At 38.5% G+C, this 25881-nt stretch overlaps 1 protein-coding gene across 1 annotated transcript; it reads left to right on the forward strand.

Moving 5' to 3' along the window:
• The first annotated feature begins 725 nt into the window (after positions 1-725).
• Positions 726-24911, forward strand: TRAM1 (translocation associated membrane protein 1). The gene is made up of 10 exons (XM_030887905.2): positions 726-789; positions 4101-4222; positions 4338-4454; positions 5031-5089; positions 6456-6540; positions 14553-14623; positions 14742-14846; positions 15633-15776; positions 16646-16806; positions 23335-24911. Exons 2-10 carry the CDS (start codon positions 4172-4174, stop codon positions 23406-23408), a joined length of 867 nt encoding a protein of 288 aa, XP_030743765.1. The 5' UTR covers positions 726-789; positions 4101-4171; the 3' UTR covers positions 23409-24911.
• The last annotated feature ends 970 nt before the right edge of the window (positions 24912-25881 follow it).

The following is a 25881-nucleotide window of genomic DNA, read 5'->3' on the forward strand; positions in this document are numbered from 1 at the left end:
AATGATGTGATTTGGCAGTTATGTAATGATGTAGCCATCTTCCATTTTGTAATCTGAGGTGGTTATCCTCCATTTTCTCATAACCGATGTTTTATGCAACAACCTTGTCTTAGGAACCTAGTCATGTTGATAAATAAGGAATTGTTTTTTGTTTTAACTTGTTTTTCTTCGTACTGAGTTATTTAGAATTATATCATTCATCTTTGTTATTCTTTCTTGTCTACTACAGAGGCGACTGGTGCCTACAAATATCAAATAAACATTTTATTTTCCTGTTCTGTCCATTTCTACCCATAATTGGTTAAACAGTAATTGAGCACTTAACTTTGCCAAGTGTGGGCGACTGCACTTACATACACACTCCCTGTCATGTTAACTGTGCTTCCTTTTATTTTATCAATTTGCATTTAAATTGTTGGTGTTCACTGCACAGATTTAGAGTGAGAATCTTGATGTGTCAAATGACTGTTTACTGGAGCTCCAGCCTATCTCTGTAGCAATCTTAAAGTAGGGTGAATTACACAACCTCCTTGAATCGGCAGAATGCCACGGTGAGCTGTTATCCACTCGTTGCTGACCAGGAATTCCCATGATTCCTACCACAAAGCGAGGGTTCCCTGGGTTAGGTTTGCAGACAGAACTTTGTAATGCTTTTCCCCTGATCTACACTTGGGAGAGAGCCACATATTGATTTGAACCCCCCCCCCTTTTTTTTTCCCTTTTAGATAACAGCAAAAGCATCTATCATTTTTGTTACTCTTCAGTATAATGTTACCGTCTCTGCAACAGGTAAGTGCTTCCTTTTAGAATTTTCTATTAAGTAGAAGAGCTCAGGTGTGTAAACTTTTGTTAAAAATGCATGGTCATGCTCATGAATATTGAGCTCTGCATTAATCTTTGGAGGCCTTTTCCAGGACTGTTTGGATGATGTTAGACTGTAAGAGCTCACATTTGTGGTGTCTTCACCTGATACCTTATATTCAAACAGTGAATTTTAAAGGAGTATAATGCTAATTTATCGTGAATGAGCTTGAAATTTCATCAATGAGCTTTTTTGTGGTACCTTTGCCCTCACAATCTTTTCATCAGTAAATTCTAAGAATAGATTTTTTTTAAGTTGTATTCAAATGCCTTTGTTCAATCAGAAATTCTAAAGGCACATGATCAGGTTTAGTGTTTCTAAGTTAGGAGTTAATATTTTTGCCCTTTAATAATTATTCTAAGCTTCTTTTATTTTCTGTTTTTGTGTCCAACGTCTAGAAGTGATTTTGATTAGAGAAGATGTCAGTAAGTTTTCAGATTTTCCAGTAGTCAACACCCAAATTCTTTCTTGGCCATATTTCAGAACATTTCATTTCTAAGTTGTGCTACGTGAAAGTCAGTTTTATTGAAAGTTGATTATTATTAAATACAAAATATAATAAGAATGGATGACAGGAGGGTATTTGGTTAATAAAATATTAGTGCATTCATGCAGTAAACTTGTCCTGAGGTGCTCTCTATAGAATGTAAACCCAATGTACAGTGTTGAATTGGGGTTTTTTTCAATTATATAGTTTTGTAAATATTTGGTTCAGTGACTTAGTCATCATGCTGCACAAAACTACAAAATTGTTTGTAATTTAAATAATCTAGAAAAGAACAAAACTTTTATCCAAATCATACCCAAATACATGAGCTTGAGAACAAATGATACCAATTTGATTAAAATTTGTTGTAAAAAATTACAGTGATTGTAAGTGATTAAAAGACACTGTAAATGGTAGTTTCTACTAATTCTGCTTATAGATCGAAATTAACTCAACATGAGTGAAATCACTTTTCCATTAGAATTTTCTAAAAAGTGTAGTTTCTAGTTTGAAAGTAGAGATAGAAAGTAGAAAGTTTCTCATAAAATGGACAAAGGACTTGAATAAACATTTCACCCAAGAGCACATTCAAATGGCCACCAAATACATTAACAATCTGCTCAGCATCATTAGCCATCAGAGAGACACAAGGCAAATCAACCCATTCTACTTCCACTGAGCGGCATATGGAGCCCGGGGGTGCAGTGATTGAAGGTTTTGGGGGAAAGTTGTGGAACTCGGCTCCTGTAAGATGACAGCCGTGGAAACCCGTGGGACGGTGCTCTTCTGTGTGTGCTATGAGTCAGGATCAAGTCGATGTCGTGTAGAAAGGATGTGGGGAAATTGGAATTCTTACTCATTTCTGGTGGGGATGTAAAAGAGGTATGGCTGTTTGTGGAAAACTGTGGTACTTCCTCAAAAAATTAAAAATCGAGCTACCATACCAATTGCACTCCTCCGTATATGTACCCAGATACTTGAAAGCAGAGACTCCAAAAGAAACTGGTATGCTAATGGATTCTGTAACATTGTTACCAATGGCCCATCAACAGATGAATGGATAAACCCAATGTGGTACATCTATACAGTGGGAAACTACGTAGCCAGCGGGAGAAAAGAAATGTTGATACATTATATAATACACGTGGAGCTGGAAGGCATTATACTGAATGAAATAAAGCAACCACAAGAGGACACATAGAATACAAGCGGAAAAAGAAAACCAGACTCACTGCCATCGAGGCGATTCTGACTTCAGCACAGGAACCCTGTACAACAGGACAGACTGCCTCTGTGCCTTTCCGAGACTACAAATCTGTACAGGAGTAGAAAGGCTTTCTCCTGCAGAAGAACTGATTGTGTTGAACCGCTGGCCTGTGGTCAGCAGCCCATTGTGTAACCATCATGCCTTCAGAGCTGCTCTTTGGACGAGCTTCTTGCATCAAAAGATGAGAAAAAGCAAATGTGTAGAAACCAAAGTTTATTCCTCGTCAGAGATTGGGACGGGGGATAGGGAGCGTTGGTAGTGATGGAAATATCACATTGATTAAAGTAGGTCTGCACGGCTGATTCTTGTCAATAAGTTGTACGCCTGTAAAAATATTGAAGTGGCAAAAGGTGTGTGATAGATATATTTAAAATGACACACATGAAAACAAACCAGTTGCCAAGACTACTGCTGTGCAACCAAACTCCTTGTGAGATTTGGTTCCTTGGTTTGGAGACTTAGGGTCACGGTTTCATGGGTACATGTCAATTAATTGGCTTAATAACCTGTTTAGTGCTTCTGTTTTACCTCCCAGTTCATTGTGTAGTGTAGGAGCGTAAGAGCTTAAGAGTAGCCACTCGGGCACAATTGGTCTCTGGAGCAACAAAAGGGAGAAAAGGAGGCGGGAATAGAGATAGAGGAAGATATGAAATGCGAGGTCAATTGCCTCCGTCAGCAGCTGTTTCCTTTGCCATCAGACCAGAAGAGCTGAGATGGTGCCCAGCTCCCTTCATGACCCCAGATTCCTTAGAAGAATCCTGATCAAAGGCGGGGTGGCCCCAGCATTGGGCAGCGAGAATATAGAACAATATGTCATATTCTCATGGACTCCATACTTCCTGGGAGCCTGAAACTTGCCCTGAGATCATCTTTAGACCTTAAGCTAAAAATAACCCCTTAAATCTTAAACCAAACAGTAGTTTAGCAAAGGCATGCCTTGAGCATTTTGCTCTTTGAGAACAATGTCTTTGGAAGATTAGATAGGAATCTTACATTGAATTTCTGTTAAGGGAAGAGGAACTTCTCAGAAAAGGAAGATAGGAATGGATGCGTCACTCAGAGAACCCACTCAGAATCACTTAAGTGGTACACATAGACCAACTGGTCGATTGGGGTGTGTCTTGTGTAGATGTTTAAATTTAAAAAATAAATGAAAAAAACTTTTTTAAGGTAGAAGGTTTCCAATTTTATTGCCTTGCTGACTATCTGGGTGTGGCCTCTCCTTCCCTTTAAAAAAAAAGTTTTATGGTCTTTGGTGACTATAACTGACTTGTGTCAAGTGTTTGGAAGTAATATTGGAAGCTTTAGGTTTCTGCCTAGCCTCCTCATTGTCCATTGCTGCCTCCCCTGCCCCCTCCCACCTACCCATGTGGAGCTTAAGTATGTCTAATTTTGTTGGGTTTTTAACTATGTTGTACTTAGTACTATTTTTTATAATCTTAAGTGCATTTTTTTTGCATGTGTGTGTCCTTTTTGGTCTTCAGAAGAACAAGCTACAGAGTCAACGACCCATTATTACTATGGTATCAAAGACTTGGCTACAGTTTTCTTCTACATGCTAGTGGCAGTAATCATTCATGCCATAATTCAGGAGTATGTGTTGGATGTGAGTATACAACCTTAGAAATTCATATTTTGTAAATTGTTAGCTTTTATACTCTAGTAGTCAAATATATTTTAAAATAATGTTCTTAAGCACTAATGGTTGTTTTTACTTTTAGAAAATTAACAGGCGAATGCACTTCTCCAAAACGAAACACAGCAAGTTTAATGAATCTGGTCAGCTTAGTGCCTTCTACCTTTTTTCTTGTATTTGGGGCACATTCATTCTGATCTCTGTAAGTATGGCATATGCTTAAGTTGTCATCTCTCAAGGTATTACATGGTATCTTGCTTTCAGTGTGCTTAAGCAAATTCTAAATGGAATTTTCCAGGGTACAAAAATTAAACACGGGCATTAATTTCCACTGGGTAAGTAACCTCATCTGATTATGGTTAGCCTGTGGACATAATTCTGTAAAGTGTGGGTGGCAGCATCCCAGTCCTCCTTGTACCAGGGGCTGCATCTTCCTTAAAGCCCTGGCTCTCTCATTACTAGAGACAAAATTAGGTTACCTCATAGCTGTTAAACCTTTGTTGTGTATTTTTGATGGTCTTAACCTGTTTGCATACACATATTTTGTACTCTCTGAGATTAAAAGGTTTTTTGAAGGTTATGTCCTATTTGACTTTATATCTATCACATTGAATTTCATTAAGCTAAAGTAAACTATATAAGCTAAAAACTATGAAAAGTGACTCTGGACTCTTTTGGAATCTGTAAATGCAATAAGTGAAAATATTGTTGGGTTTTTCTAGAAGCTTGCATTATGCTCATTGACTAATCTTTATCTTTTTTTCCCTCACCCACTTAGGAAAACTACATCACAGACCCAACTATCTTGTGGAGGGCATATCCCCATAACCGGATGACGTAAGTCATTCTTAGCAGATCCTAGATCTATTTAGGACCTTCAGCAAATTCACTAAATAGGTGAAAGTGTATCTTTAGCAATTCCATTACCATAAGAAAAATATGTCTGTACTTTTTTTTCATGTATATGATCTTTTCAACACTTTACCAGTGTGTTGGTAAATGGCTGCAAGGACCTCAGTGGATGCATAAGCACTCATTCAGTTGCTCATTGCTCTACTATACCTCTTATGTTCCTGTTTGTTGCTAGTTTAGTCTATGTCTCCTACATTCCTGAACCCATTATTTTAGATGATAATATTGTGTGTAGTATCTGTGTATTATTTTCACTATCCTATGACTATAATATGCCTTGACAGATGTAGGAACTATCTTGTTTTATTTTATCTATTTCGTGCCAGGAAGTTTATAGATGATTATCACTCAGCAAGCACTTGTTAAATCACTTGTGCAAATGGATATGAAGGAATGAAAGAAATAGCATGACCATGCATATCTTTGCTTTATGTCTAATAATAGTGTCCACTCTGTTCCCTGATTTTCAAAATATTCTATGAATTTATTGAATGTTTATGAGATGCAGTTATAAACATATATATATAGAGCTGGATTTTTCCTCCTGAAATTGCTTCAGACTGCCTTTGTAAATCTTTTGGAAGATGGCAAGAGGAAGATAGAAAGCAGAAGGGCTAAAAAATTATAATGTAAAAAAGACATAGGTCTTCTCTAGCTTTTAGGCTGATTAAGATACATAAGTCAGCTTCAAAAGGTTTTTGAAAAATGGAATTTTTCCAGGAGCCTTTTGAAGCCCCCTTGTGTCTCCCAGGGAACACTTCTAAGCCTATTCCTGTTGTTGACTCCCCTCTGTTTATTTCCATGTGTTCCGACCAGGCAAAGTGGCCACAGTTCTCCAAAGCTAGAGTCTGGGGGGCATTTGAAATGGGTTGTTTCAGGTGCTGGTGCTTTATGAACCTTCGCTTCTCTTCGGAGCCCAGTAGATCTGGGATTTGATTTTTCTCTCTCTTGTTCTTTATGCTTTCAGTAGCTAACATGACATACTAATCAGTATGAATTAATTAACCAATAGAAAGGAGTCTGGCTCTTCCCACACAGTTTACATGTTAACATCAGCCATGGCATGGCTTCTTTTGTTTAAGCCAAGAGCATCTTCAGTGGGGGACACCCGAGGGAGAAAAAGGAAAGCAGCCGTGGCCAAGTTGTTTCACGATATGTACGGTGTGACCTGAAGTTGTAGCGCCAGGGTAGCTATGCAGTATATCCTGATTTCCAGTGTTGTTGTTTTTTTACTTGGTTGATTTTAATATTATGCTTTAAAAGATGTTTTTCCCATTCTTACGTTGTGCAGATTTCAAATGAAGTTTTTCTACATATCACAGTTGGCGTACTGGTTCCATGCTTTTCCCGAACTCTACTTCCAGAAAACCAAAAAAGTAAGATTACTTCTTTTCGACATAAATTTAAGTGACTTTTAAAAATGGAAAACTGTGTTCAGAGTATTATTATTTGTAGCAGTTTATTTCACAAGACAGAACAGATTTGTTAGTGTGCTCTAGAACTAATAAGTCTGCAAGTCCTAAAGCACTGAAAAAAAGGAAATCACAGTTAAATATGTGCCAGTGAATAGTCTCTCCTGAAATGGGTGGAGCATTCCCTTTTTAGCATGTGTGAAAGGTGTTTGTGTGTATGAACAGGTATGTCAGCTGCAGCGCACCGCGGTGCCCTCCTTTTTGTGTCTCACCCCCTCCTTCAGAAGCCAGACCTTCATGATGTCACAGAAGGTGGCTTGATTTCCCGCCTTAACACTTTCTCTTCTAAAACTACATTAGCTACCTCCTTGTTGCTTTAGATTAAAATAAAGTTTTCAAAAAATAAAATAAAGGTTTCTCCCATCTGTACTAACTTTGCCCTGATCCCCCTCTCCTGCCTCGCTCCTTAAACTGCATCACCTAGCTGTGCTTTGGTTTACAATTCCAAATCATCCGTGTCTTTTTCCTAGAGGTTATAAAAAATCCCCATACATGGCGTTTGTAACAGCATTTACCCCCAAAATAATGTGACGTAGAGAAAGTGACTGACGATATACATGAGACAAGTTTGGCCATGTATTACTGACCATTGAAGCTAGGGTATAGACACAGTGAAAAAGCCTTTATACTTTGTATTTCATGATTAGTTAGCGTTTCAAATCCCCTTACTTGGAAAGGTAGAAATGTGACAACCTGCTGATGTGGTCAGTTTAACCTCCTTTGTCTTCCCAGTGCTACAAACATCGAATTATGAATTGAGGGTGTACTGAGGATAGTACATGATTTATGGCTATCGGCACATGATTTGCTGTAGTTTGTGTCTGTTTTATGTGTCATGTGTCTGTCATGGTTGATATTACCTACTCAAACCAAAACCGAACGCACGGTCATTGCGTTTTTTCTGGCTCATAGTGACGGTAGAGAATTGTCCTCTGAGTTTCTGAGACTATAACTTTACAGGCGTAAAAAGCCCTGTCTTTCCAGGGCAAGATATGACAAAATACCAATTTATAAAGGTATTTTGAGGGAGGGGGGAACAGGGAGGGAGGGGAAAAATGAGGACCTAATGTCGGGGGTTTAAGTGGAGAGAAAATGTTTTGAGAATGATGTACAAATGCGCTTTACTCAATTGATATGTGTATGGATTGCGATAACAGTTGTATGAGCCCCTAATAAAATGTTTAAAAAAAAAAAAAAGCCCTGTCTTTCTCGTGAGGAGCAGCTGGTGGTTTCGAACTGCCAGTCTTGAGAATTGCAGCCTGTAGCACTACACCACAGGGTTCCTTCTGTATGACCTACTAGCACTTGATAATAGCACCCAATTTAAAGGCCATGCTGATTTCTTGTATAAATTGTCTCCCCCCCATCCCCCAATTAAGTTGACAGTAAGGATTTTTATGAAGATCTTATTTTTTTCAACTTTTAAGGTAAAATAAAATTATTAGGCCCATAATTTCTAGAAATAGTACTAGTTGCCATCAACTTGACTCACTGTGCTCCACAGGGTTTTGGTCCCTCCAGCTGGACCTGAACCTCCAACTTTTTGGTTAGCCAAGCGTGTTAATCAGTTAGGGACTCCTGTAGTCTAGTCGCCCATTTGTGTCTGGTAAGAACCTGGTGGAAACCATGGATGTCCTAGAGCGACACTATCCAAAACTGTCGTCATTCACTTCCTGTGGCTATTTAAATTAATTAAAATTAAGGGAAATTTTTGTTTTCTTTTCTTTCCTTTTTTTTTTTTTTTGTTTTGAATATTTGTTTTTCAAGCCACATTTCAAGTGCTCGTTAGCCACAGGTGGCTTGCAGTTGTTAAGTGCCATCGAAACACTGCCAGGGTCTTATGCCACCCTCAAAATTGTTGTGCTTGAGCTCACTGCAGCCACTGTGCCAATCCATCTCATCAAGGGGCTTCCTCTATTTTGTTGCCCTTCCACATTACCAAGCATAATGTTCTTCTCCAGAGACTGGACAGTGCAGATACAAAACATCTATCATTGCAGAAAGTTCTATTGGTAATGCTGCTAAGAACATTAAAGTTTCTTGCTATATTAGCTGTATGAGTTGGCTCCTGGCTCTAGGGGACACTGGACACCTTGAGATTGGACCCTTGTGATCCATAAGGTTCGCTGGGTAATTGTTCAGAGGTAGCTAGCCAGGCCATTCTTCCACGTCTGAGGGTAATGGAGGTTCTATTGAGGCCTGTTCACTTTAGTAAGATGCAGATTTCCACTAAATGGCTATATACGTGATACACTAGCTAAGAATCGAGCCCCGGTCTCCTGCTTAAACTCACTGCCACTGAGTAGAGGCCCACTCATAGTAACTATCGGTTGAGGTAGAACTGCCCCTGTGAGTTCCAAGACTGTAGCAAGAGTAGAAAGCCCAGTCTTTGTCCCAGGTCTCGAGAATGCTATCACTGAACCACCACTTCTTCCCCCAGGATATTAGTGCTGTGGCTCGCATAACTCTAAAGCTTTTTTCATATGTTGGTATACCCCCTGGACATAATAATTCTTGATTTCCTTTTTCATTTATGTCTGTATCTTCTTTGGAGACCATGGTAAAGGGGTGTTTCAAAGTAGTTGTTCATTTTAGTTCCCGAAGCTATTAACAGTTCCAGGCAGATGGCATTACTCCAGAAATATAGCCTAATTTTTTTTAATACTCTGCATAACTTAGAACTTAGCTGGCACTATTTTTAACACCTACATATGACAGTCAAAAGTAACTGTTTCAAGTAATTAACATAATTTGAAAGTAACAGCTGCATATGTGTTAAACTATCTTAAAATTTACTCTATGAAAATTATTTTTGGAAGAACTTTTTACTGTAAGAAACTAGTACCGTGATTACACCCTACAGACAACTGAAGAAATAAGTATAGCAATGTGCTGATCTCAACAACAAGAAAATAAATAAAATGTAAGGGGGTTGGGGGAGAAAGAGGTACACTGTTCACAAATAACATTCCTTGGAAGAGAAAAAAATTTTTAATTGTATATCCTATGTATAATGGTCCTCTGTTTTGCCCATAAGATTCAAATTACCATGGCTTAACCAGTTTGAATACCCAAGTTCTTAAGGAAGTAGGGATGAATTAGTAAACTTTTATTTCTAATATTTATTTGGTCTAGTTACACTCCCATATAATTGAGTTATCATATTCCCTTGTTAGCTAAAAGTAGAGCGATCGTAAGGAATCTTTTGCAAGCCCAAATTGTGTGTTCAGCAAAGAAATCAGATACCATTCATTTGTATGGGAAATGCTTTTGAGCATTTCAGACCTCAAAAATGGCCTACTAGTCCTACCAAATAACACATAAAACTTAAAATAACACAAATGGTGTTTACAGACACAAGTCAAAAGCTGCGGTGCTTGATGCTGAGTAGATCCCTGGGGAAGGTGCTAGGTGATGGCCACTCCCATTGCTGGGGTGCGTGCATCCTCTTGACCAGCTCGCTGTAAGACAGACAACACTAGTTCCGCTTTCTCATAAAGTGGAAATCCTCTTCAGGTTTTTCAGTTAGTGAAAACAGGTTGCTTGCTGAGATTTCTCTTGTGAGAGTGAAGTGGCAGCTTCAGAATAAGTGGGGGAGTCACCTGTATACTGAATTCAAAATCATGCCTTTCTCCAACTCACTTTACCTTCACGAAAGTTCAATTTCATTTTCATATGTGTGTTGCTAACAATAGAGGAAATTTTAAAAATACTGCTACTGGGGTTCTAGTACATACACACAGATTTGTTCCAAACACAGCATATTTAAGCATGTTTTTGCAATTAGTGGATAGCTGCAGATAAGTTCTCTTAGTGATACACTTGTCTTAGACTCATTCAACTAAACTTACTGAACTCACTGCCATTGAGTCGATACTAACTCCTAGTGATCCTGTAGGGCAGGGTACAACTGCCCTGGTGAGTTTCTGAAAGAATAACTTTTTATGGGAGTAGAAAGCCCTGTCTGTCTCCCGAGAAGCCACTGGTGGTTTCAAACTGCTGACCTTGTGGTTAGCAGCCCAACACATAGTCCATTAGGCCAGCAGGGCTCCTTTAAGGAGCCTTGAAAAAAAAAACATACTAGGATATGATTGATGTGTGCCATGAGTTCTGGGCTAATACGAAATTTTAACATAACTTAAGTGACTGTCTTTCCATATTGAAGCTTCAAGGTTGTAGGAATGTTACCACATACAGAACAGTTTTCAGATAGAGTAAGCCTTCCTATGTAGGTCAGGAAGATCTCAAATATGAACCAAGAGAGGGAAGATTGTCAACCTGGACAAATGGAAAAAAAATTTCTGTGACATGTTTAGAAACTGGTGGGAAGGAGACCTTAGAATTGTAAAATGCCATTGATGCTCAAACTGTTGAACTATTGGGATCCCACATGGTTCTGCATTGTCAGTGTTAAGTGAAGATCTTGTCTTTAGCAAGCTTTTGGCTGAGTGGATACCAGAGATCAAGGTCCACTCAAACCCTTGGCTTCAAAGGGATCTGCTGGGCCAGTTCAATTCAAGGCCGGACAGTGAGCTCAGATTATAGTCACTCTTTCAGGACTTGTCAAGGGGTCATATTGGTAGGTTTTCTTGCCTGACACAGAGCAGTCAAAGACTTATGAGGAAGAAGTTTTAAGAACATTGAAAACTGCATTGGTAAAGTGAAAAAAGAATGTTGAAGGCAGGCAAGGCTGGTTAAAAAAAAAAAAAGATCAGACTGTGTAAGACATGACAATAATAATTTATAAATTATCAAGGGTTCAGGAAGGAGGGGAAAAAATAAGGAGCTGATACCAACGGCTCAAGTAGAAAGAAAATGTTTTGGGAATGAAGATGACAACAAATGTACAAAAGGAGGACAAATGGAACACAATAGCCTGGTTTATAAGAGGTATGGTACCCTGTGGTACTCACCTTAGAATAATCAGCCTGTGGTACTCACCTTAGAATAATCAGCCTTTTGAGATCACAAAGGCAGCATTTACCTAAGGACAAAGGTTAGAAGAGTTAGGAAAGATGGCGACATGGAAAAATAGAGGAAACACGGAAAAAGTGACTTCAGTGATGAAGTATTGACGGGATTGCAATGACGGTCATGAAAAAAATGTATGGATTGTTGAACGGGAAACTTAATCTACTTCATAAATCTCACCCAGTTCTCCACAAAAAAGTTTTTTAAAAACTGCAAAGTCGACTTAATGGTTCTTGTTTTCACAAAAGAAAGGGCACATAGCCTAGCATCCATTGTGTGCGAGGTACTCTACAATGGCCACCGGAATTCTCAGGGAAGCCCTTTGAGGGTTTGACCTCTCAACACCTCTAGTGATTTCATAGGTCAGGAAAGTGAGGTAAAGGGAGCTCAACTACTTGCTCTAGGTCACCTGTGGCCTGTGGGGTGGAAAAGGGGACTGGGATGTGTACCAGGTGGAACTGGCCAAAGCCATGGTGAAGCTTGGTAATTCAGAGTGCAGGCTTGCTTTGGTCCAAAAGCCCACCTCTGCCTTTACTAACTTCAATGCATTGGCTAAGTCACTTATTCGCTCTGTGTCTCAGTTGCCTGACTGTAAGATAGGGATGATCCAGCCCACCCCATCTACTATGAGTCCACTCTGACTCATAGCAACCCTGTAAACCCATGGAACTACCCCCATAGGGTTACCTAGGCTGTGGTGTTTTTTTTCTTCTTTCAAATGTGGCAGCTTATTTAAGGGAAGTTTAATCAAGGAGTTGTTTTTTGGGGGGATGGGGCGGTGTTTTCCCTAAGCATCGTGAATGATAAGTTTTATCAATGCCTCATATTAAATTTACATATACTTAAATAGATTTTTTGACAGATAAGTCACATGGCATATAAGTGAATTGTTCATATTAAGAAGAGTTGTGCAATCATCACAATCAATTTCTTAACATTTTCTTCTTTCTAGTACTGTACTCGGTGTTAGCTCCCTATTCTTTCCAACTTCCCCTGCCATGCCCGTAGGTAATTATTAATCCAGTTACCATCTTATAGCTTTACCTTTCCTGAATTTCATATACAGGAAATCATACAAAATAAAATCAAGAAAGGAACAACAGAAAAGGAAAAAACAACAAGACTAAACAAAAACAGAGGAAAGCCTCGATCAAAAAGAAAGGAGAAAATATAAAAACTTGAACAATTTTTAAATGAGTCCAAAGGGGAAATCAAATGATAAAGTGTCATGTTTTAACCCAACTCCATCTGCCATAATCAACTTCACAATGCTCTATGATAGCAGGCTATTCACATCCCCAGGGTATGGGGTCAGAGGGCATTTACTGGAAATTTAATCCACACGTGAACCCTGCAAATGGATTTTGGGCATCCACTGTCATCTGTAACCTTCTTCAAACTGAATGATTTTGGTCTTGGATCACACAGGCTGGTATGCTTAGTTACAACTCCATAGCTATTAAGGACTTAAAACAAAATATTGAAAGTAAATGTTAAAAGTTATATGCTGTCTAAAATCATTTGTTATCTAACATTATATTGTATCAATAGTAGGACCTCAATATCCATTGCTCATTGTATTTATGTACTAGAACTACTTTTTTGGAGTTAATATTATAGAAGAAAGTGGTTTCTTTGTGGCTGAACTTCTAAGCTTTTTGTCTATCTTTCCCCCTTTTTCCTTTCTTGTAAGGGAAAAATTTTCATTTGAAAAATTAGGGAGGATCTTAAGATAGCATATTTTTTAAAATGCTTCTCTTTCTAGTTAAAAGCACCACTGCCAATTTGTTGTGTTTGAGGATTTTTTCCCCCCAGTCACCAAATAGAGAACTCTTTATAGTACTGTTCAGACCAATAGATTGATGCAGGTGGATTGAATTGATTCAAACTTCACTAAAGTCACCACTGGCAACTATTACTGTTGAGCATAGGTCTCTTGGCTTTTTGTTTCATCTCTGAAGACTTTCTGAGAAAGTTTTGAAATGAAAAACTTCTAACAAGAAGTTAGAAGATCAAGTGGTACAGAGAGCTGCAGTGTGATGAGCAGGGGAGAGCTGCAGCCTTGGAGACCATAGTCGCAGTTCTCCTCTGTCATTCAGAGTCGCCGTGAGTCTGAATCGATGCCATGGCCGTGGCTTTTGAGCTTACGTGTTTTGAAAGGTGATGCTGTGACACCCCTAGTTGAGCTCATAATAAGAATCGTAGACCTTATGGGAGGAAAAGTGGTCACTAAACAGTGCTTGGGAATATAGAAGATGAAAGGCATAAATCTGGCCTGAACAGCTCAAACTTTGTCAGTAGATCCCCCCTATGATGCAGGCTGGCCTGATTTCCAAATTTTTTGTAATTTGTGTTGGTATTGTTGTGTTTGTTCATAGTAGAGTGTGTCTCAGAGGTGTTATGTCAATGGCGGTTACCCTCGTGAAGCTATATTATATGCTTTTCTGTTTTTTGGCATATGAAACCCAGGATTGATGAACAGCAAGTAAAATAAGGGGTTCGGAGGGGAGGGTGATTCAGTGGTGGTGGGAGGGTGTAAAAGGGAGACAAAGTCGAGGAGTCCATGTAGAAAAAGAATGTTTGGAAACTGAATGTTATAGCAATTGTACAATTCTACTTGATGTAATTGAAATATGGAATGATATGTGTATTAAATCCCAACTTGAAAAATAAATAAATAAAAAGAATGGTAGACCTTAATGCCAAAAGAGATTTTGGATTCATTTGATCCAAACAAAACTAAGTAGTATGTATACAGAGAGAGCCAGAGTAAAGGCCAAGTGACTTGCTCAAGCCATGTAGCCGAGCGAGCACATGGGATCTTCTCCTTTCATTTTTGTACAAGGACATTGACCACTCCACCATACTGCTCTTAACGAGAAACAGTTTCTTGATGTCAGCATGTTGTAATCCACGTGGCTTTTTGTGCGTTTCTGCCTTAACAGGAAGATATTCCCCGCCAGCTTGTCTACATTGGCCTGTACCTCTTTCACATTGCTGGAGCTTATCTTTTGAAGTGAGTTGGGGTTTCGTTTCCTTGGGCGTGTAGCTGGACTCGAAAGACACTACAAAGTTAGTGTGCTAGTTACCTTAGTGATCATTAATCTTTCCCTTGTGAATTTGTCTCTCAACAGCTTGAATCATCTAGGCCTTGTTCTCTTGGTGCTGCATTATTTTGTTGAATTTCTTTTCCACATTTCTCGCCTGTTTTATTTTAGTGATGAAAAGTATCAGAAAGGGTAAGTTATCAACCATCTTCTTTCTTGTCTAGCGGCTATTTAAGTCAAGGCCTACATTGCCAAAACAAAACAAAACTATTCCACGATTACTACTGTACTCTCTCTAAAATGGAGTCTATTGATTGTTGAATATAAAACGTGTTAACTGTTGATGTAAACACAGAGCTAAAAGTAGTGTTTTGTTGTTTTTAATGGAGTCTACTTAAATAGATAACTACTGTATTGTGGGGTGACTTTTATAACTTGTCTTACCTTACATATTACATGCTTTTCTTTGGAGAAGGAACAATACTGGAATGAGCTTTCAGAAGAAAATTTGATATATAGACTAAATAGCCTTAGAGTAAAGATACTAAAAGATTTTTAATGTACAAATTGGACGGAAGCAATTGAGAGCTAACACATATAAGGAAGTCACAAAAGCCTTAAACAGCAAGGGAAGGAGGGAAAACCAGGACTCTTAAAGGGGAACAGTGACTTACTCTTTATAGCGGTTTTCTCTCTTTCTTTCCAGCATTTTAAGGTATTGCTGTATGTATCAGTAGTTCTGTAAGAAGAAATGAAATAGGTTTCTTTACTGGACTCCGTAGACTTTAGATATGTGTTATACAAGTAGATGTGTCGGGAGTGTGATATAATATATACCACTAGTTAAGTATTTGACTGTAAAATCCTTTTTTTGAAGGACATTTCTAAATACTATTTTAGTCTGCATTTCCCTAGCAAGAATAGAATTTTTATAAGGATCCTTTGGTGGTTTTATGACTTTTGATGCTTTTCATACAGGTTTTCTCTTTGGGCAGTTCTGTTTGTTTTGGGAAGACTTCTGACTTTGATCCTTTCGGTACTCACTGTTGGCTTTGGCCTTGCAAGAGCAGAGAACCAGAAGTTTGACTTCAGTTCTGGAAACTTCAACGTATTGGCTGTTAGGTATAGAACACTTTTTTCTTTAAACACTTAATGTCAATACATGTGTATGCCACTTAATGTCTGTTCTAGCAATATCTGATCACCTAACTGTCTGTGATCCCATAAGGTTTTTTGTCTTTTGTTTGTTTGTAAGGGAAAGCTTTTCTGTATTTTTTAGCATTTATCAAGGGTTTTAAAGACCTCAACCCCCACAGTGACTGAGCAGCAGAACTACAGCATGCTTCCCAATCCCCTCAGCTCCTCTTCTCCACTTCCCACCCCCACCCCCGAAGTGATTCTGGTACAGAGCAGTGTATGCATGGCCCCCGTGTCCCTGCTGAAGCCACGGAAGCACTACTCTGTACCAGAAATGAACTGGGGCATGGCTGCTGGGCCTGGGATGCTCATGAGCTCGTTGACATGAGCTGAGGTGGTGGCTGCACCAGCAGGACCAGGGAAGCTCAGACAGTCACAACACTTGAGATTACCACAGTAGCTAGCAGCAAGGAAAAAACCCTGCATATAAGTGGGCCTGCACAGTTCCAACGGTGTTGTGCAAGGGTCAACAGAGTATATGAGAGTATATGTTTTAGATTTGTCTTAGAAACCTCAGTCTTAAAAAAAGAGAGAGAAACCTCAGTCTAAACATTTGATTTAAAATAGAGGCCTGAGTCAATCGTCCACCGTATGTAAACAAGGAGGTTAAGGTATTGGTCCCTAAATAAAAAGGGCGCCAAAAAAGGCTGGAAAAAAGAAAATTTTGTCAGATTTATTATGGCTAAACCTATACTTTGTTCATTTGTTTATTCTTAATAGGGAAGAAATAGAATGCTTTATTAAGTGGCGTGGTTTGGGTGCAACCTAATAATTTGTTTATTTCTACATCTCAGAATTGCAGTCCTGGCCTCCATTTGCGTTACTCAAGCATTCATGATGTGGAAGTTCATTAATTTCCAGCTTAGGAGGTGGAGGGAACATTCCACGTCACAGGCACCAACTGTGAAGAAGAAACCAGCAGTGACGAAAGGCAGGTCCTCTAGAAAAGGAACAGGTTTGTATCCAGTACACTGGAAAACTTGTGGAAGTAGTCATATTTTTAAAGAAGTATGGGGTCTCTCTTGTTTTTAAATTTCAGACAGACTGTCCTTTCCGACTTGCAGCAAAATCCAAGCCAAAGTAACCTTATCCCATGTTCCTGTTGGGAGAGTCCACTCCGTTTCTCTCCCAGTTTTTCTTTCTATGCTTAGTTATCTTGAGCCTCTCTGTGCGTGCGTGCGTGCGTGTGTGTGCATACGTGTGGAGAGGGATTTTCGTGAATAATTAGAGTGAATTTTTAAATTTAATAGTTTCTTATTTTCTTGTTACATCTTAATCTCTGATAGTTTATGTTCTCCAGCCTTCGTGATTTTCAAATTTGCTTTCGCCATCTTGGCCCTTTACATTTTCATATAAATTTTGCCAACTATGTTCAATTTCTATCACCAGATAACGTTAACAGGATTTTTACGTGAAATTAAGTTAACTGTAAAGATAATTTTAGGGAGCATTGACGATCTCAGTCTATGAACAGGGTGTATGCTTCCATTCATTTAGAAATCTTTAATTTCTCTAGTTTTTTTTAATGGCAGCTTTACTGGGCTCTTATTTACAGTTAAGGTTCACCGTTTTATAAAGTAAACTTTAGTGGTTTTTAGTATAATTTCAAAGTGGTATAACCACCGCTATTTAATTTTCAGAACATTTTCATAACCACAATAGAAGTCAATATACCCATTAGCAGTCACTCCCCACTCTTGTTTTCCTAGCGTCTGACAGCCTTTAACCTTGGGGTCATTTTCTATACAGTCACATGCTGCGGAACACCCAATCAGGCATTGTCCAACCACATACAGTCTGAGACTGGAAGGGAGTTAAAACTCCCAAATGGAGAACAGGACATAGTGAATGTACTCGCGCTCTGCATGCAACAGATGTAGCCCATCTTGTATAGAAAGTGATTGCACTGCCAGATGTGTAATGGTACAGTACTTTAGAACCTATAATAATACATCTGTCCTGAAAGTCCTGATAAATGCTGACATGACTGAGATACACTGTATAAAAAGTATCCCATACAACAGAGGCAGCATTATTCCAATCTTCTATATTGTGCATCTCTGGAGTATTACAACATTGTTCCCTGTTTGTTTTATATTTTTAATATTACCATGAAGTACATCATTGTTCCCAAACTGACAGAGGCAGTGTTTGCTGAGCCCGTGTTTTAGTTCTTCCAGCTTCCAGTGACTTGTTCAGAGCTTCATTCTGTAAGATCGTAGCATATGCAAGTACAGGTGGTTTACTCTCTTTCAGTCTGGAGGCTGTCTTTTCCGCTCTTCTCCCTAACTCATGTTCACAGTTCCCTGGAGCGGCTCTAGCAAGTACCCACAAGTGGGGCTGCCTTGAGCAAACAAATGTGGTTTCTCACAGTTTCGGAAGGGAGATGTCCAAATTCAGGGTGTTGACTTTAGGGGAAGGCTTTCTGTCAGGTCTGGGGGAGGGTCCTTGTCTCTGAACTTCTATCCCTGAGCAGTTTTCATGTGTCTTCTGCACCCTTGTACATGCATCTCTCTTTCCCTGTCTCTGCTTTCTTGCTTGCCCTAATGATTCTTGATATCAAAGACAACCGGTTCTCCAACAGACTTATAACCACTGGCATAGGGTTAGGATTTACAACATAATTTTGATAGAGATGATTCAGTCTATATACCCTGGCTAGAATGCCCAGTAAGGATCTCTGGTGGCGTAGTGGATCTCATGTTGGGCTGTTGAACTGCAAGGTTAGCTGTTCAAAACCAACAGTCGCTCTGCAGGATAGACACGAGGTTTTCTCATCACATAAAGATGTAGTCTCAGAAACCCATAGGGGCAGTTCTGCTCTGTCGTGTAGGGTCCCTTTCAGTCAGAATCAACTCGAGGGCAGTGAGTTTGGGTCTTTGCTTGAGAGCCATCCTTAGTGTGTTGTTTTAGGGACTGCTCACTCCTAGTTCCTGTGCGACAAAGTAGAGCTGCCTTACAGGGTTTTCCGGGCTATGACTTTGCAGATATTTATACAAGATTGCCAGGTCTTTTTCTGGTGGAGCCCCTGGGTTTTTTCAAGTCGCCAGTTTTACAGTGCCAAGTACTTCACCACTGTGCCACTGGGCACCTCACAGTGTTGAATAAAAAGTGCATAAAGAAAACATTCATTTCTTTTTTAATCGTAGAGGAAACAGCACTCAGTCTTTCACCATTAAATACGGGTTTCACATAGATGTCTTTATGTTGAGGAAGTTCCCTAATGTGTTTTATCTTTTTATCATGAAATGAAGGTATTGGACTTTCTCAAATACCTGTTTCTGTGTCTTTTTAGAGGATTGTGTGGTTTTGTTCTTTTCTTTGTTGATAACAGTGAATTACGTTGATGTTCGATGTTAAACCAACCATGCATTCCTGGAGCAAGTCACATTTAGTCATGGTGCTGAAATCAATAGTGCTGGCTTTGGTATGTTAGTGTTTTGGGTATTTTTATTCTTAGATATCTAATCATTAGCATTTGTATATGTTTTTGGAATATGTAGTATCTGACTGGTTTTGGTATCGTAACGTATTTCATAGGATGACGAGGAAAGTGTTTGTATATGTGTGTATGATCACTGTGAGTTAGAATTAGCTCAATAGCAGTGGGTTTGTTTTTCTCTATGTTTATAATGCCTATATGTATAATAATACCTCAGGATGACTTGACAAATGTTTTCTTTGTTAATTTTTTGAAAGAGTTGTGACAATAATATTTTTTAAATAGTTTATAGGTTTTTCTGTAGCAATCTCAAACATTTTTTTTTTAAAGATCATTTATTGGGGCCTCTTACAGCACTTACAAGAATCCATACATCATTTGTATCAAGCATATTTGTACATATATTGCCATCATTATTTCAAACTTTTTAATATACTTCTCGTGTGTTTTATGTTTTAGTATAATACATGGTAATGTTTTAAACTTAGATTTTAATTGTTATATGTAAATATCATTCATATTTTTAGTACTAGCCTTGGATTGAGAAACATTCCTGATTCATTTATTTTAATAGTTTACACTAAAATTTACAATTCTGTCATCTGCAAATACGATGTGTTTTCGTTTTTGTACCTGTTGTGCTGGCTAGGCCCATAGCATAATACTGAGTAGAAACTAGGAGAACAGACCTCCTTCTCTTGTTTGGTATAGAAGGAGCTAAGTTTGCAATATTTCACTGGAGAATTGTTTAGGTACCCATTGATTCTATTCTAGAAGTTCTCTCTGATGCTTCACTTGCCAATGTTTTTATGTTTGGGGTATTATACCCCCCATTCCCAAGTAAATGCTTTTCTGGAGCTCTTTAGATAATCATACAGTATTTCTTTATTATCTTAATTATATTGATTCTTCAAATGTAAAACCAATCTGTCATCCTTAGAGTAAACTCAAGTTTGTGGGGATGGGATTTTTCAATGTCTTGTTAAAGGCTTGCATTTCTCTTCATGCAAAAGATGGAGCTAAACTGCCTTTTTTTTTTAAATTAAATACTTTTATTGGGGGCGCTTACTCTAAACTGCCTTTTTAAAAAGCTTTTAAATTTTAGTTTCAAGTGTGGATATGGAGGTTAGATTGGCTTCTTGAAAGTGCGTAGGACAGATCTGTGCGGTGTGTCTGTTGAGACTCATTTACATGTTTGAATGAGGTCACCTTTTGTATGGGAGGATTTTATCTACAGATGCACGCTGTTGAATACTGAATGGGATTGTTGTGGTTTCCCATTTCTGACACTTTCTGTTTTGATAAATTGTGATTTTCAAGAAACATTCCACTTTATCTAAATTTGCAAATGTATTTGATGTAAAATTATCCAAAATATCCTCTTGTTATGTTACTAATGCTGATAGATAAAAATGGTTTGTTTTTTCATTTTTTAGATAATTTGTGCCTTTTCTGTCAGATCAATCCAGAGCAGCGCTTGACATTTTGTTGTTGTTGTTCCTCTCCTCAATGTTTTCTGAATCATACTTTCTCTTGGTTTAATTTACTGTTTTCTTGGTGGCTGCTTATCTCCTTGAGAAGGATTTCTTTTTTTTTAATCGTTTTATTAGGGGCTCATACAACTCTTATCACAATCCATACATACATCAATTGTGTAAAGCGCATTTGTACATTCATTGCCCTCATCATTCTCAAAACATTTCCTCTCCACCTAAGCCCCGGGCATTAGGTCCTCATTTTTCCCCTCCCTCCCTGCTCTCCCCTCCCTCATGAGCCCTTGATAGTTTATAAATTATTATTTTGTCATATCTTGCCCTGTCCGACGTCTCCCTTCACACACTTTTCTGTTGTCCGTCCCCCAGGGAGGAGGTCTCATATAGTTCCTTGTAATCGGTTCCCTCTTTCCAACCCACTCTCCCTCTACCCTCCCAGTATCACCATTCACCCCACTAGTCCTGAAGGGATCATCTGTCCTGGACTCCCTGTGTTTCCAGTTCCTATCTGTACCAGTGTACATCCTCTGGTCTAGCCAGACTTGCAAGGTAGAATTCGTTTCATGATAGTGGGGGCGGGGAGGAAGCATTTGAACTAGAGGAAAGTTGTATTTTTCATTGTTGTTACATCGCACCTTGATTGGCTTGTCTCCTCCCCGAGACCCCTCTGCAAGGGGATCTCCAGTGGCCTACAAATAGGCTTTGGATCTCCACTCCGCACTCCCCCCATCATTCACTATGGTAATATTTTTTGTTCTGATGATGCCTTATACCTGAGAAGGATCTATAGATCCATAATTTTCCCCCGTTCTTCTGGTGAATTACATGCAATTAAAGCTTTATTTTTTTCTTTCAGCACAGCTTTAATTGTATGTCACAAGGCTTAATATCTTTCCACTGTCATTCATTTAAAAATACTTCATTATGATTTCTTCTTTGACCCCATGTGTTGTACATTGCTGACTTTTACATTTGAAGATTTTTATTTTTATTGATTTCTAGCTTACTTACACTGTGATTAAAGAATATCCTCAATATTTTCAGTTCTTTGGATCTTTTTTGATACTTTGATTACTGCTCAGCATCTGTCCACATTTGCAGTTCAAAGTATATGTATGCTAGTCACTGGGCATTTTCTTCTTTGGGTGGCAGATCAGGTTTATTTAGGGTCTTCCCATCTTTCATGTCTTTCTTTATACAAAAGATGGAAAAAATTGACCTGTCTCTTCTGTCAGTTTCTCTGGGGAGTATGTTAAAATTTTACACAATATAATTGTAAAGTTGTTTTTCTTTAGTTTTGGGTTTGTTTTACATACTTTGAGCTATGTTGTTAAGTACATAAGCACACTTAGAATTTTTTTTTCTATCTTTCAATTGAATTTGTTCTATTTTCTTTTTGAAATATCTTTATTTTGTCTGAATTTGTTGTAATGGCTTCAGCTTTATTTTGGTTAAATGTTCTTAGCATACCTTTTTACTTCATACTTCTCTTCATCACATTTATTTATATAGACCTAAAAACCAAACCCACTGTCATTGAGTAAATCCTTACTCATAGTCGAAATTTAGGATTTCCAAGACTAAATTTTTATGGGAACAGGTAGCTTTTCTCTTTCTCCTGCAGAACAGCTCATGGTTTTGAACCACCCACCTTAAAGTTAGCAGTCCATCTCGTGTGTGTGTGTGTGTGTGTGTGTGTGTGTGTGTTCATTGGGGCATGGGGCAGTTATACTACTATGTGCCTAAAATGATTTCCTTTGAATTTATCCTATTTTGTGTGGTGTGGAACTTGTTGAGTTTGTGGCTTGGTTTATCGGTTTTGGTAAATTCTTGGCTAATGTTCCTTCGTATATGGTGTCTGCCTCCGTTCTCTCTCTTTCCTGTGCTGCCATTTACACATGTGCTAAGCCCTTTTACTGTTCTAGCTTGTCTGTATTTCCTATCCTTTTGTACTTCACTCTGAATGTTTCTGCACTTTGTGCCGAGTCTGCTGTTAAACTCATGCATTAAGTATATATTCTTGGTCACGTGCTATAGTTTTTAGTTCTAGCATAGAAGATTTTATTTCTCTAATGAGATTATCCGATACGTTCCTCTCTGATAGCTCCAGATCCACGTCATCTGACAACTCTCCTTTGGTTTTATTATATGGCACGCCTACTATTTCATTGACTGCTGAGCATTGTGTTTACAAAATTTTAGAGATGCTGGATGACCTTTCACGGCCAGCAGATTGAATGTGACCGCTCTGCCTACGTAAAACCGCTCTGCTTTCTGTTTTCCCTCCGTCCGAGGACTGATGTCAGACTCAGGGGCCTTCTGGCTTGGCTGGTTGTAAATTCAAATTTTTGACTCCTCAGCAACATGAGACTTTCACTTTTCTTCTTAGCTCTGTATTTTCTTTGTAGCTTTCTGTGGCTCTTGCTTGGAACATACCTAAGAATATGTAGTGGGTGTGATGTTTTCTGAGGCACATTTACATATAGATATCATAATATTTTACATGTATTTATAAAATAGAGTAACACTGATTCTTTTCTCTTTCCAGAAAATGGTGTCAACGGAACAGTAACTTCAAATGGAGCAGACTCTCCCCGTAATAGAAAAGATAAATCTTCATAATGAGTTGCAATCCAGTTGATTAACATCCCCAAAGAAATCTGCTTTTTGCTATTCTTTCAGCTCTAGAAACTTTTCTGTTCTTGAAAATACAGTTTGTGCTCTCCGATTCTTGCCGTTGTACTTTTTCATGCATTCTTCAAAGGGCATTTGAAGGGAGGGTGATGGCAATGAATGCACATAAGATGTTTTAGCTTAGGGTAAGCTACCCGCCTCCAGAATAGCTTAGGGACCACTTCTCTGTCTTCTTTTTTGAAATCTTTGAACATTTTCCTGATGATTTGGAGAGATAACTATTTACAAGAATTCCACATCAGTGATGTAATTTCTTGCTCTCATCAATTTTTTATATTAGCAAGGTGGCCTGTTCCAGCTAGGTCATGTTTTTTAAGTTTTCTTTCAGGGTGAAATGGAACTTTAATGTTGGAAGTCAGGCTTTAGTATGTTTTCAATGTTCTCTAATTTTTAGAAATTTTTGTAGCATTTGCACCTGGAGAAAAAAGTTTTGTAAAATCACCAAAATAATTATGTGCTTTATTTTATAGGTAGTGGTTGTTAGTGTTATGGCCCCAACCTTTTTCCTTTGTTCTAACAGAAGGTATATACTAATGGTTACAACACGTGGACATGTGGTGCCGTCTATACTGACTCAAGCTATAGTAACATAAAAGTACTCCCGAGGAAGTCAAATTTTTCCTGTATATTTTAAACACTTATAAACTGGAAATCAGAAAATCATTTACTGTCAATAGGGAATTCCGACTTAAACATAGCCCTTTTGGTCATGTATATTAATAAAGATCCTTAGTGGGGCTTGGCATAAATTCGATATGCACAACATCTTAGAAAAATGTTGTTTAACCTGCAAAACCATTTTGATATTAATGCCTACTTGATTTACAGCTACAAAAAGAATGTCAAGGAATTATATGTAGAAAATATTTAATGTACTAACCTTAAAGAAATTTAAAATTCAGGTGGAAAAAATATATGAAAGACAGTGCTTTATGTTATAACTATAGCTTTGGTCCCATCTTTAATTGAAGAACATTTATCTATATAAAAACATATTTTTGGATAAGTATATATATATATATATTTGTATCTCTACTACAGAAAGGCTCTAAAAAGCATTTGAGTAAAATGTTTGGTTCCCTTTTCTGTCATTACCCTTTCAAGTCCTTGCAGCTAGATCTAGTTTCTCCTTTGTCTTACAGTACACATAGTGCGCCGCCGTTTAGTGCTCGCCCGTTGTTCCCCTTCTCGCTTGGTCACCAGCCACGTCGTGTGCCCTGGCAGACCTGGTGTCAGGCCTGCAGGCTCAGTTGCCAGGCTGCAGGATAGCTGTGCTTTCTCTTTCCAGCCATTCATTTTCTGGAAAAAGTAGTTGCTCTCTGGTAGCATTACAGAATTTCCGTGGAACCAAATTTTTGCTGCCATTAAAAAGTGGTATGTTGAACGTATTATACATTGAGAAATCAGTCGAAATAAAAATTTTTACTTTCACTAGCTGTATTCTAGACATCTTTTATGCTGTTTAGTACTTCATTTCTAAAATTACAGTGCTGAAGGAATATATCCTTGATCAACCTTTCCCGAAAAGGGTGTTCTGCTAAAATATGATTGGTCACAGAATCATTGAGAGGGTGCTGAAAGGGGAAAGGCGACTCCTGACCAGATAAGGTTTGGGACCACGGGGTTGAATTGCAAGGTGTTTCTCTGCTGTGGGACTGTCCTAATATCTTCCTGATGCACCAAGAATATTGGCAGTAGAGATACAATGTGCAGTGCGCCCCAACTCTTTTGACGATGAAACCCATTACCATTACATAGAGCCCATAGACAACACACGCTGGGTGTAGAGACAAAAAGTATATAGAAATTATAGCATGGAATTAGAACGAAACACATGTTACCCTAAATTGTAAGCCATACACCCTGCTGTCCAAAAAGGCCCGAGGAAGACCCTTCCTTTACTGGCCCTGTGGAGGTCATAGCAGATTTTTAAGCTTTCTGGGAATCTCTTACGATTTTGAACCAAGGCAGCCATTATCGGGCTTCGATGCACTGTGTGACCTTGGACCGACTAGTGCTGCAGCTCTGGGGTTTAGTGCTTTGTTGTTCTCTCTCTCGCTCCATTTATAAATATAGATATACACATATATATGATAGAGTAGTCTACATGGGCCATTCTGAAAGTTATTAAACTACACTTTTCTAAAATAAAGCAATGTTACAAAAGTCCTTAAGTTCTGAGACAAAGCTTGTGTGGGTTAGAAGATGGAAAAAAAGTACTTGTATATTCCAGATGCGTGTGTGTATGTGTGTAATTTCCTTAGGACACAATCCAGACCATACAATTCAATCATTCAGTCATATCAAGAAGTGTGTACAATCACTACGACAGTCAGTTTTGGAACATTTTCTTACACCTTGTTTGTTAGCTCCCCAGGTAGCCCCGCCCTCCCTTGCTTTA

This window comes from Echinops telfairi, unplaced genomic scaffold, assembly GCF_000313985.2.
Source record: "Echinops telfairi isolate 266 unplaced genomic scaffold, ASM31398v2 ScPeMD7_1;HRSCAF=3_0, whole genome shotgun sequence".
In the NCBI taxonomy this organism is placed as follows: Eukaryota; Metazoa; Chordata; class Mammalia; order Afrosoricida; family Tenrecidae; genus Echinops; species Echinops telfairi.